Genomic DNA, 12723 nt, shown 5'->3' on the forward strand with positions numbered 1-12723 from the left:
TATACCCAACTTTTAAACAGAGAGTATTAATTCAGGTGAGAAGAGGTAATAAGGTTAGATTTTGGGAGGATAGATGGTGGGGGGATTCTTCTTTTAAAGATCTTTTTCCAGCATTATTTCAGTTATCATCAATTCACAATCTGCCTATATCATATTTTGTTCATTTTGATAATGTCACATCTACCCAATCATGGGATTTTCATTTTAGAAGGGCTGTGAGGGATGAAGAGACTGCTCAGTTAGCCGAGTTATTAGATATTTTAGATTCGGTAAGATTGATCGAAGGGGTAGATGATTTTCTACAGTGGCGAGGGGATTCTTCGGGTATTTTCTCAGTTAGATCCTTTTATGAGTCTTTTTTCCAACATACTCGTTTTCCAGTTTTTCAACTGTTTCATTTTATTTGGAAAATTCCAGTTCCAAAAAAGGTCCAGCTATTTTCTTAGTCAGCATCTTTGGGTAAGCTACCGACCTCGGAGATGATTCAAAAAAAATGGTCAACAATTGCTTTGTGCCCAAACTGGTGTGTACTATGTAGACATGAAACAGAGACTCAGGATCATATGCTCATTCATTGCCCATTCACAACATCATTGTGGTCTAGAGTGTTGCAAGAGCTTCGGTTGATTTGGGTGACGCCAAAGTCCACCAAGGATTTATTCTGCCTGGGTTTGGGACAGCTAACTGGTGCCAGGGGAAGGATTTTTTGAAACGTGGTAGTGCATTGCATATGCTGGACGGTCTGGCTGGAAAGGAAGAGAAGAATTTTCGAGGACAAAGAAGAATCGAAGGAGGAGTGCTGGGACAAAATAAAGATCAACATTGCAATGTGGATTAGCAATCATCACGATTTTCAAGATGTTTCGATTTTAGATTTAGTGAGAAATTGGGAATATGTGTATCATTAGGACTCACTTGATGTCATTTGTTTCATGACGAGAGTGGACCGCTAGTCCACTATTGTACTCTTACTTAATCTATTATTAATAAAATATGTTTCTTATAAAAAAAAAAATAGTTTGGATATGGAATAATTCAATGACACTGAATCATGAGATGTTTTTTGTGATCGTCCATTATTTTGAACATGATGTTCTTTTATACTTGTGCTATTTTTTTGTATACGCATCACTAGAATTTGCTAAGGTTCATTTCTACTCAAATTTAACTCACTAAAAACTGAAACAAAAGAGAGACTCGAAACCTTCAAGGTACAGTACATTTCTCCAGTGCAAATATAGATCTTCAATCATAAACATGGATGACAGTCTTAAACACAGTCCTTTCCTTGTCACAGTATTATTTAAAATCCCCAGTTGCCCAAATAAAACTAACACTCGAAGACAATATCGACCTACCAGAAATTTGTCAACAAACTAAAATCATCCCCAGCCTTTCTAAGCACAAACACGTGGCTGTTACTTGTCCCATTTCACCACTTCTAACTGAAGCAATATCTCAGTTCTCTCAATATGCTGCATCTTCCTCCAACACACCACACCATAGCATTTCAAGAGGAAAAAAGTTAAGTCCTGTGCCCAATCACCACTAGACCTTCCCCTTTCTATATCCTTCCAATCTATAATCACAACCTCTATGCTTCCCCGCAACCCCCTTCTTTCCGTAAGAAGGTCTACAAGGTTAGAGGATGCTACTTGACATCACTTGAAAAAAAAACGCAACCTTGGCTCGGGGTTGATGTATATTGCTGTACTAGAATAATGATGAAAGTAGGGGCGATAACTAAGACAGCGTGAACTGAGGAAATTTATTAAAAGAACAGTGTTTTTGCCCCCCATCAGTTGTCAGCAGCAGAACGTACTTTCAAACCACTCCAATTTTCCAGTTTTGAAATATGCACTCAAAACAACTTGATCAGAATAAAAAAGTCAACCGACAGGTAAACAATTGCCAGACAAAAAATTAATGTCAAAATAGAAGAGTGCACCATCATGTTTAGAAATATGTTGACCTACCTGGACAAGTCCTCTCAAACAAAGGCGTCTGACAGTTGGGGAATCATCAGAAACATGTCGACAAAGTCCTTCAACCATCAGCTCCAATATAGAACCAATGCAATCACTGTATAATGCAAAACCATGACCACAAGAATGAACGGTAATTAACTTCAGCTTGAACCAACAAATAACAACACTAATAGCACCAGTAACCCTAATTTTATATTAAAAAAATAAATATAATATAATTTATTATTTAATAATGGAAACTATTAGGTTTTAAAAATCTATACAAATTACTTGGACAACCTCCAAACACGATTAATGTTCATAATAAAATCGAACTAATATATATGTCAAGAATAAAATCTAAATGGCTAAGGATCTGTTTGGTGAGTTCCTCGAGAAACAACTGATCATTTCACGTTCCATTAACTTTTTTAAACACAATGATCACTCAACGCTAAAATTATTGTATCCATCACATCAACTTCCAAAAAAGCTACATAAACCACCACCTTTAAAAAAGGGAATATTACTGTGTAAATATACCTAAACCTCACAAACTCCGACAACGCGGCAGCAGCAGCTTCCCTCAGATATCTGTATGGCTGGTCTAATGATTTGCCAAGGATCAAACATATTGCAGACACCTGATAGTGATGACAAGGGAAAGTAAGACAATACAAAAATTAAGAATCATGCAAACAATAGCATCAGCTTATACACATGTACACTCCAGGATTATTGTTCCTATAGAGTCTGTGCAAACATGTACTATAAAAGATCAAAAAACAGCAAGCAACAGATCTGATTTGCGGTTGATAATATATATTTGATCTCCATGATAACATAATTCAAAAATCAAATAGAGAATTACATGAATACTTCTCCTTCATCTATCATAGTTCTTAGTGAGATCAACTTCATTCTAGGTGCCAAAAGGCAGTAAACTTGAACTCATATACATATATTTTCCAGGCACAGAAAAGGTAGCAAAAGTATGGAACCTTTCAACTAGAAGCATATTTGACAGTTGATATGAATTTGCTCTTCCACTTCATCCATTATAAAGCGGGAACTAAGAATTAAATGAGGATGTCTACCTCTTTCGGCCTTTTTATTGAAATACACCCAGCCAGGTCCCCAATGAGACCAGTCCATGCCTCCTCTTCATTTTGTTCTCTGTTTCTAGCCAGAATCTGCAAAAAAGACGCGCTTCTACATTGTCAAACTCAAATAAAATGTTTAATGACAATTACATCTACCTCCCAGCCCAATTTCCCAATAAATCTGTGATTGGAACATTCTGAAAATTTTCATGAGCACCAATCCACGTAGCAATTTTGATCTTGATTTTATCCCAGCACTCGACATTGTCTAACTACACCGACCATCATATGCCATGAATCACCACTTGAAAAAAAATTCTTCCCGTGTTGCCAAGTAGCCGTCCAAGATCCATAGCGAATAAATCTTTCGTTGACTTCGGTACCATCCAAACCAAATCATATTCTTTGAAAGCTCTAGCCCACAAGCCGTTCGTGAATGCACAATGAATGAGCATATGGTCCTGTTTTCCCTCTCATTCCGACACAACACACACCAATTAGGGCACATAGCACATGAGAGCCATTTTTTTTGCATCATCTTCGAGGTCGCTAACTTGCCCAGAATCGTTGTCTACGAAAATTCTTGGATCTTTATTGGAACTGGAACCTTCCAAATAACATAGAAATAAGGAAAATCTTGAAAGCTATTGCCGGGAAAGAATGACGTAAAGAAGGATTTAACTGAGAAAAACAAGAAGGATCCTCCATCCACACTCGGATATCATCTACCCTTCAATCAACCTTATCCTATCTAACTCACCTAATAACTTAGTCAACTCCTCATCTCTCAAAACACTTCGAAAATGCAAGTCCCATGATTGGGAAGACGACGAATTGTCAAAATGAGCAAAATAAGATATAGGCATATTACGACCGCGGAAAGCTGAAATAAAGACGGGTAAAAATTTCTAAAAGAAGAATCCCCCACCATCCATCTTCCCAAAAACTAGCCTTGTTACCTCCTCGAACCTTTATCCTCACTAATAGTGGAAAACTCAGGTAAGATCGGGAAATAAACTTCCATGAGCATCTGAATGTCACATTTCTTGCTAAGCCGCATCCCAACGATTCTCTTGTAACCCCTATTTACTCATTACGAACTTTTTCCACATCGTCCCATTTTCCACATAAAACCTCCACAACTTTTCCCCAACATAGCCTTGTTTCTCAAAACAATATTCCCAATACCCAATCCCGCCTTATCTTTAGGTTTGCACACATATTCCCAGGCAACCATTGTCAGAGTCATTTCCCAACCTGCACACTAATCAAGTGCCATCAAAAGTGTTCGGGCGTGTCTGTTTTGTTCATGTTCATAGTCCAAGTAGGGGTAAGTTCGATCCTTGAGCACTTCACGTGTATTTGTGGGGTATTCTCCTACCCAGACAGGCAATAAGCGCTATCATCCACCATCTAAGAAGGTGTTTGTTTCCGCTGATGTTACGTTCCATGAATCTCAATCCCTCATCTTCAACGGGGAGATTTCTATTGAAGATGAGGATCCATTTACCCTTCCATTGATAACCAGCAGCTCTTCCCCAAGTGCTGCCTCTCATCCAGCACCTCACGAAACCAGCAACTCATCCCCCGTGCTGCCTCTCATCCATCCCCATCAACTCAGCCCCCCATGAGCCCAATCCTCCTCGCACTTACACAAGATTGTTTGGTCAGGTATATTCAAGGTGGACAAATTCTTTCAATCCCCGAAACTGTGCAAGACCGAGACTCCGAACCGAGTGATAAAACTCAGGTAACAATTGAGAACTCCACTACACACAATGAACATGCACTTGATATACCTATTGCACTTCACAAAGGAACAAGAGAATGCACTAAAAACCCACACTACCCACTGTCCAATGTTGTCACATTTGACAATTTTTCACTACCATCTGAAGCATTGTCCAATGAAAACTGGAAACAAACCATGAATGAGGAAATGAAAGCATTAGGGAAAATAACACTTGGGAGATCACGGGTTTACATGTGGGAAAGCGGTCAATAAAGTGAAAATGGGTATATACGATGAAATATAGATAAGATGGCACACTAGAAGATACAAAACAAGATTAGTTGCCAAAGTGTGGATTATCAAGAAACATTTGCCTCAGTTGCAAAAATGAATACTTTCAGAATATTGTTGTCACTTGCAGCAAATTATGGGTAAATGTTACAACAGTCTGATGTCGTCAAAAATGCCTTCTTGCGTGGATATTTTGAGGGAGAGATCTATATAGACGTTCCACCCGGATATGAGAAGAATCTGAGAAACAGACAGGTGTGTAGTTTGAAGATAGCTCTATACGGACTCAAGCAGTTCCAAAAGCGTGGTTTGGAAAACTCGCGAAGGTCATGCAATCTATCGGGTACAAACAAAGTCAGGTTGATCATATATTTTTTGTGAAACACTCGAAAGCAGGGTTAGTCAATATATTACTTGTCTATGTTGACGACGTTATTATTACAGGCGATGATGCCAAGGAGAAACAGGGCATTAGACAACGATTAGCAGCAGAATTTGAGATCAAAGATATCACAAGGTTGAAGTACTTTATTGGTATAGAAGAGGTTGAAGTACTTTATTGGTATAGAAGTAGCATACTCGAAGCAAGGAATCTTTATCTTCCAGCACAAATACATCATTGATTTACTTCGAGAGACAGGGAAATTAGCTTGTAAACCTATGATCAAGTCCGTAGAGTTTAATCACAAGCTTGGGAACATCTCAGAAGACGACACAGTGAATAGATAGATGTATCATTGTAGAGAGACTCATTTATCTCTCTCAAACCAGACCTGAGAGCCAGTTCATGCATAGCCCAAAGGAAGTACATTGGCATGCAGTTGACGGAATACTTCAATACCTCAAAGGAACTCCAGGAAAAGGAATTTTGTTTAAAAAAGGTGATGTTATGGTACTTGAAGCCTACACAAATGCAGATTATGTTGGGTTAAACAGTGAAAGACGGGATATTGCACCTTTCTTGGAGGAAATATTGTGACTTGGCGGAGTAAAAAACAAAACGTTGTAGCAAGGTCAAGTGCAGAATCAAAATTTAAAGCTATGGCTCAAGGAGTTTGTGAATTGTTTTATCGTTTCTTATAAAAAAAAAAGTTCGTGAATTGCTTTGGCTGAAGATCATCCTAAAAGATGGTGAAGTGGAATGGGCCCATGAAACTTTATTGTGATAGCAAATCAGCAATCAACATTGCACATAATCCAGTGCAGGATGATTGAACAAAGCATACTGAGGTTGACAAACACTTCATTAAAAAAGAGTTGGATAGTGGCTTAATTTGTACACCATATGTCTACAGTTCATCAACTAGCAAATATATTCACCAAAGGATTAAATGGTCCACCATTTCAAAAATTATTTACACGCTGGGACTGTCAGATATCTATTCACCAACAAGAGGGAGAGTGTCGAAGATAATAGATAAGATCAGAATTGATTTAGTGTATCTCTATAATTGAGAATATTGTTATTGTTGATTGGAAAATCCCCTAATTTATGGCAATGTATATTATGTTCTATATAGTCTAGGATTGTCTATTATAAATTCGATTATCATTGATTGTAATCCTCATTAGGAACTAATGGAATACACATATTTTTACTCCCGAAGTATTATGTTATATTCCTCCAACGGTTTCCATAAAATCACAACTAAACCAAGGTTCACATACCTTTCCCATCTCCAGATCTCCAACACATTCACAGAATGCATTGAATGCAACCAGAAGTGTGCTGACAAACAAATAAAGGTGGTCAGTAAACAAGAACCTTTTTTAACTCCAGTTGCATTGCAAGTGTGTTGGAAGAACATGGTTTAAAATACCTTAGTGGCTCCTGCTGACCAGCATTCGCTAAACTGTGACAACTTCCCAAGTGAAGCAACAAGGTTGCAAGGACAGAACCATAGTTTTGCTCGACAGCCCTTTTTCCAACTTTACCACCACCTCTGTAGATGGAAAAATTAACTGTTGATTGTCCTAGAAGCATAGGTAAACGAAATCACACAGCACAAAATAAACCTGAAGAATGATGTAAGTGCTATAACAGCTGTGTTCAACATATTATCTTCCAAATGACCTTCCCCAAACCTGTTGAAATTTTCTCCCTTCCCAAAGTCACCTTGAAAGACAGACGTCTGATTCAGTATAGAAGTTAAATGCTCCAGGAACGAATATGCGAGTACTGAATGCTGGGAAAACACCTAATAAAACAATAGAAAGCAGATAATAAGATGTAACAAAAAGAGTCCCGCACTGTCAAAAAACTGGTAATTCAAGAATAAAAAAGGACAACGGCATGAACCAATATGAATCAGATCTACTGAACGTATGAGGAAATGATACTGAACATTGCAAATGTGAATTAAAAAATCAATTCAAAATACAGACACTTTGAAACAAAGGTGCAAACAAATGTTAGAAAATAAACAATAGATCGGCAAATGATATGGTTCTGATACCAATGTACAGACTCACATAAAATGCATCCTGGATTGGCCAGCCACCACGTAGTCTAGATACATCTTTGGTGGCTATATCTCTCTCGGCAGCAGCCAAGACTTCATTGAAAACAATTCTTGAGCTGGTTTTCTCAGCAAGAGAGGAGATCTTTCAACATTAAAGAAATTCATCAAGGCCCAAGAACTGATCCAGTTTCATATAAATCACTTCAGCTTTCTAATTCCAACAGGATTACCAGCACCCATTATCACAAAATAAAATTTGCAAACAGTTCAACACCATCACCGGATTGAGATAGAGAAAAGTCAAAAGGATACAGCATTAAGAGTTTCTTGACGTAGGTATTTTTCAGTTACATGAATTGCAGCAGAAAGCAAAGATTGTGTTGTCCTGTTCACATTATACGAAAATAGATTGTTAAAAACAGATGCATTCAATGTGAAAGCAATAACAAATAATTGCATGTAAAACAAAATCAAACTTGAGCCCAACTCTACAACCTTGAGATATCAACCTCATTTAGCTCATTTCCCCTCTTTGTGATGAACTCGGTCACAGCTTGAACTGCCCCTTCCGCAGATAGCCTGATCTTGTCACAGATAGCTGTTGAGGAAACATGTAGTGCAGCAACAAGCTGTATAAAACCAATGGAGAAAAAAAGAGATTACATCATCTATAGCTTTAAATATCAGAAAAGGGAAAATGACGTTCTGAGAGTTTACAATTTGGGCACTTACTTCATCCTTGGAAAATAGTATACATACAGAGGAAACAATCCTGTTAAATACCTCTGATGGATCAAGTGAAGCATCCTATGCAATAAAATGGAGATTATAAAACTCATGATAAAATTTTTTTATTTTTTCTTTCTGATTTTTTTAAAATTAAATGAAGTAAACAAGCAACAAAGTAAGAGAGTAAAGTGGTGACTTACACTCCTTAAGATAGCAATAACATCCTCTAATGCAGACAAAGCATTATAACGTGATTCAATATCAAGCCCGTAAATAGAGTTTGCAGACCTTGGTAATGACATAGATATACTGAAAAATAAATCAATAATCTGCAAATTGGGAGAATGTGTCAAAAACATCCCCCCAAAAAAAAAAGTTTAAGTGGAAGTTATATTGAAGTACACACAGAACACGGTATTATACACATCGCGTCTTGTGAAACAGGAAAAGAGGGAGACATGGAAGAATCCTAAGGGGGATATAATCTTGTTACCAAGAATATGAGAAAAAGCAAAGAACCAATAACTGATGCAGAAAACATAATGACAACCTTTGCAATTAAAATTTGGCAGAGGTCGAAAACTAATCATAACATAATGGCATTCTCCAATAACAAACCTGTGCAGAAATTTTTCTAGCTTCAGGATTTGGATCAGCACATCGAGGAATATATAACATGATCCTCTCCCCCAGGCACAAAGCATCACGACTTGGAGACACAAATGCAGCTATAATAAAAGACGAAATAAGTTTAATACAAGAAATCACCACAGGAAACAAAAGCGGACAATAAGCACAGAAGAAGTTCAACATAATAATGAAATTGTCAAACTGCTTAAAGCAGAGAGAGAGAGAGAGAGAGAGAGAGAGAGAGAGAGGAGGGAAAGTAAAGTTAGCTAACATGGTAACTTTGAAAAATTTCCATGCAAACCACGTTCATTTTTTTTGGAGTGAGTGCAATCTCCTTGGCATCCAAGTGAACAGTATCCACCAACGCATATAGTCCGGAACTTAAGAAGCATCTCTTGAGCCGCAAGACAACCTCTTATTCTTTGATGATCGACAGAGGAGGAAACATAGGGATCGATCTGTCTCATGATATGCAGTAGCTGTTCTGCTCGACTTCTTCCATCCTCTCCACTGATCAAACAACTCATTAAAAAGGGTACAAAATCATCCAAAACCATGTACATCCACAAACAAACAAAACTACAGTGCTCAAAGTCCTAGCAATAGACTGATCGAACTGATAATAGGAAATCAGAAATGCCCTTATTACCTGAATAAATTACCAATTACTGTCATATTGCAAAAATAAGTACATATAACCTATTTTATTGTTGCCCATTTGTCAGTTGTGGTCATGGATGCCTTGGTTTCCTGGCATACAAGAGTCGTAAGATACTCCACTAAACTACCAAATACTACAACTTCTCCTGAGTTGTGAAGCTGTGAACCACAAATGCATTACAGTCTCACAGGTTTTATGTGTCTTTGGTTTCTGCTTATTGGACAGCCCAACGGCAACAAATATGGATAAAGCATTTAATATTCAACACATTCTCACACCCTACACTTACAGTAGCACTGTAGCAGCTTCTTAAACCAAGTATTTTCAGAATAAATACCTTGTGACAAGAATAGCACACAAAAGAGAAATAAGGTGTTGTATAACTCCATTTATGACATCAGGCGGATCATTTGGTAAACCAAAAAACCCTAAGGTTGCCTGTCAAGAAAAATAATAATCAGAAAGCAAATAATTTGTTTTCCCAGTAATAAACAACGGCACTAACTGGCACCTTTAGAACATGGTTTCTTGTTTCAACAGTCAATTTAGGCTCCACAGAAATCAAAGTAGTACACGCACTTAAAGCAAGGCACTGCATAGAAAAAATGAAAGATGAAAGTCGGGGAAACTGGAAGGCAAATTATTTGAAAGATGATAAACAGAATCAAAGACAGGATAAAATATTATCAGCTATGCCATATCCACTCGGGTTCAATAGTTGACATACAAGTCTTAATGTATGGCTCGATATCATATCAAACCATAGGATAAATTGAATCAGGAAAAAATGTTGACAAAATATAATAAGAGGGGGCCAATGCATGATTGACAATCGCATGCATGCTAAATACGAATTTGCCTACACACTTTACATCATATTTTAACACTTGTAATATACTATGAGGAAGTTTCAATGGCAACACCTTACTGGCGTACGGCAGAAAGAAATTATATGTGAACAGTAAGAACCAAGTTATGCCAGTGGATTTTCAAATCCTTTAGCTTATGTACGTAGGAAAGAAGTAGGCCGTATTTATGACTTTTATGGATAGTTGTTTTTTTGTTAATGAGCGAAATTTTTGCAAGTGTTTAAATGTCGATAGTTCATTGATTTGACCCACTTTCTTTAATGTTTGACTTCACACAAAGCTCTAATAGTCCCTAAACTGAAAAATCTCAGGAAAAAAGAGAGGATATTTCCATATAACTCTAATGATATGGAGTAGCAAACCAGCAGCAATAAAAAAATCCCACTCAACAAGGAAAAGTTCCATTTTTTTCTTTTTTCTTTTCCCAGTTTGTTTCTCTCTAAAGAAAAGAATCACCCTCCACTCTTGGTGAAAAGAGTGGGAAAAATTCTGTTCAATTAGCCACAAGATAACTTTCCACCTATGATACAGATCCAAAACCAGAAAACTGTTGCTTCAACATTGGCTTCTGCGTGAAGTCGTGGTCCAAGTACATAGAATATTAAAACAAATCATGCTCAGTTACAAGTAAAACAAACCTGCGTGTGTAGAAGCTCCAGATTAGAATCAGAAAGTCCGTCATCATCGTCACGGCCCATCAAAGTTAAGATGTAGTCAAGTAGCAGATCTCTCTTTCTCAATGGAAACGATTTACCACAAGCAGCAGCACCAATGACAGCCTGGCCTGCATGGAGAAAACTGACGAGGTCATTATATTACAGACTGACAGATGCTAAGTCAAACAAAGTAGAATCAGATGTATTTTCATGTACTAAATGATTTTTTTGGCAACAAATGGCACAAAAACATGTAAAATAGAACAGAACCAAATCCAAGTAGTTTGAAGTAACATTTTATGGTCTGTTTTAATCTTCTCATTACTTCATTTTGTCCGAGACACAAAATCAAAATGAACCCCCCTCTTAAAAGGACTGTGACCTCATTGAAGTTCTCAATCAAGAGAAGTGACTCTTCATCATGATGATGCTAAACCAGATATTCAAAGTGCTTGTAAACAAAAACTGATGTGCCACCTTGTAATAGACCCAATATCAGAGAGCTTGATAAGAACACTTGGTAATATGAATTAAAGAGAAAAATCTTTCGGCTGCAAAGCAAAATAAAACATTAACAAGGACGATGGGTTGGATTCACAAACCTAGCAATCCAATAGCAGTTATAACTGCCTGCTTCGCTGTGGGGTGGTGTACATGAAGGAGACGAGAAAGCATATCAGTCCCCTGTAGACAACACAATAAGAGTATCACATAAAAAGGCATATGCAAACACGACAAACAGCTGCCACAAGACCAAATAAATAAATAATCTAAGTATCCAAATATATAAAACAATAACAGCAATGATTATATTTTGACAGTAAAAGATAGACGACAATAACCAAAGTTGACAAATAGAAACTTTAAAGTATTTTTTATATTCAAGAGGTAATTAATGGCTTAAAACTAAATGGGATTCATGAACTAGCTGAATCACTGAGACCAAACTAACACGTGGACAAACAGTATGATGCAAGCTCAAAATACATCGATCACATCATCCGAAGAACGGATGCTCATATCAAATTTACACTAGGAAAGGAGTACAAGTATGACTTTTGACTACAAAAGTTGAATGGATTCTCAAGAGGAACAATACTATTCCAATAAATTGAAACCCTCCAACAACGTGGATATTACTAATTCAAGTAGACCTTTCAAGAAGTGGCACATATTTGTAATACTCTAAATTATGCCCATTTGTATTCCTTCTTTCACAAAGAGGCACGAGCCAATGCAATTTTGGGATTACCTAACTCTTCTATTGAAATATCCCAAAAAACATAAAAACTAACCTAAAAGCAAATATTCCTTTTAAGAGCCTAGAAGAATACTACTCAGCAATAAATAGAACAAAAAAATCTCGCTGTCCCAGCGGCCAATTGTAAGCACGCATTTCTCCAACACCAAGCATTCTATCAGGCCTCAAAAATTGGTTGAATACTAACGGAGAACATCATAAAATCTTCTAAACATAATTTGGTTTGCTTTGTACAGATTATGGAAATAGTCAATGCACTTCTTTAACGTCAGATACATGCTTTTGCATCATAAAAGTTCCACGCAGTTAATTACTTGTTTAATCAAAACTTTGTAAGACGCAAATTTTCGGTTCAAAAGAGA

The 12723-nt window shown here is 37.1% G+C and overlaps 1 protein-coding gene across 3 annotated transcripts in view; it reads right to left on the reverse strand.

Annotated features, from left to right (window-relative positions):
• Window positions 1–12723, reverse strand: part of LOC140991403 (protein SHOOT GRAVITROPISM 6) — a 38576-nt gene that overhangs the window by 10211 nt on the left and 15642 nt on the right. For 2 of the 3 annotated variants that reach the window (XM_073461337.1, XM_073461339.1), the window contains 17 exons: window positions 11703–11784; window positions 11083–11228; window positions 10087–10167; window positions 9913–10013; window positions 9186–9424; window positions 8903–9012; window positions 8485–8613; window positions 8288–8362; window positions 8051–8184; window positions 7868–7940; window positions 7566–7697; window positions 7110–7291; window positions 6914–7036; window positions 6762–6822; window positions 3065–3160; window positions 2511–2611; window positions 1977–2082 (listed from right to left, as the gene is read on the reverse strand). In XM_073461337.1, the coding sequence (XP_073317438.1) occupies window positions 1977–2082; window positions 2511–2611; window positions 3065–3160; window positions 6762–6822; window positions 6914–7036; window positions 7110–7291; window positions 7566–7697; window positions 7868–7940; window positions 8051–8184; window positions 8288–8362; window positions 8485–8613; window positions 8903–9012; window positions 9186–9424; window positions 9913–10013; window positions 10087–10167; window positions 11083–11228; window positions 11703–11784 (1971 nt within the window). The remainder of the gene's footprint in view (window positions 1–1976; window positions 2083–2510; window positions 2612–3064; window positions 3161–6761; window positions 6823–6913; window positions 7037–7109; window positions 7292–7565; window positions 7698–7867; window positions 7941–8050; window positions 8185–8287; window positions 8363–8484; window positions 8614–8902; window positions 9013–9185; window positions 9425–9912; window positions 10014–10086; window positions 10168–11082; window positions 11229–11702; window positions 11785–12723) is intronic. The other variant, XM_073461338.1, reaches the window with a different exon arrangement.

The sequence above is a fragment of the Primulina huaijiensis genome, chromosome 13 (assembly GCF_012295235.1).
Source record: "Primulina huaijiensis isolate GDHJ02 chromosome 13, ASM1229523v2, whole genome shotgun sequence".
Taxonomy (NCBI): Eukaryota; Viridiplantae; Streptophyta; class Magnoliopsida; order Lamiales; family Gesneriaceae; genus Primulina; species Primulina huaijiensis.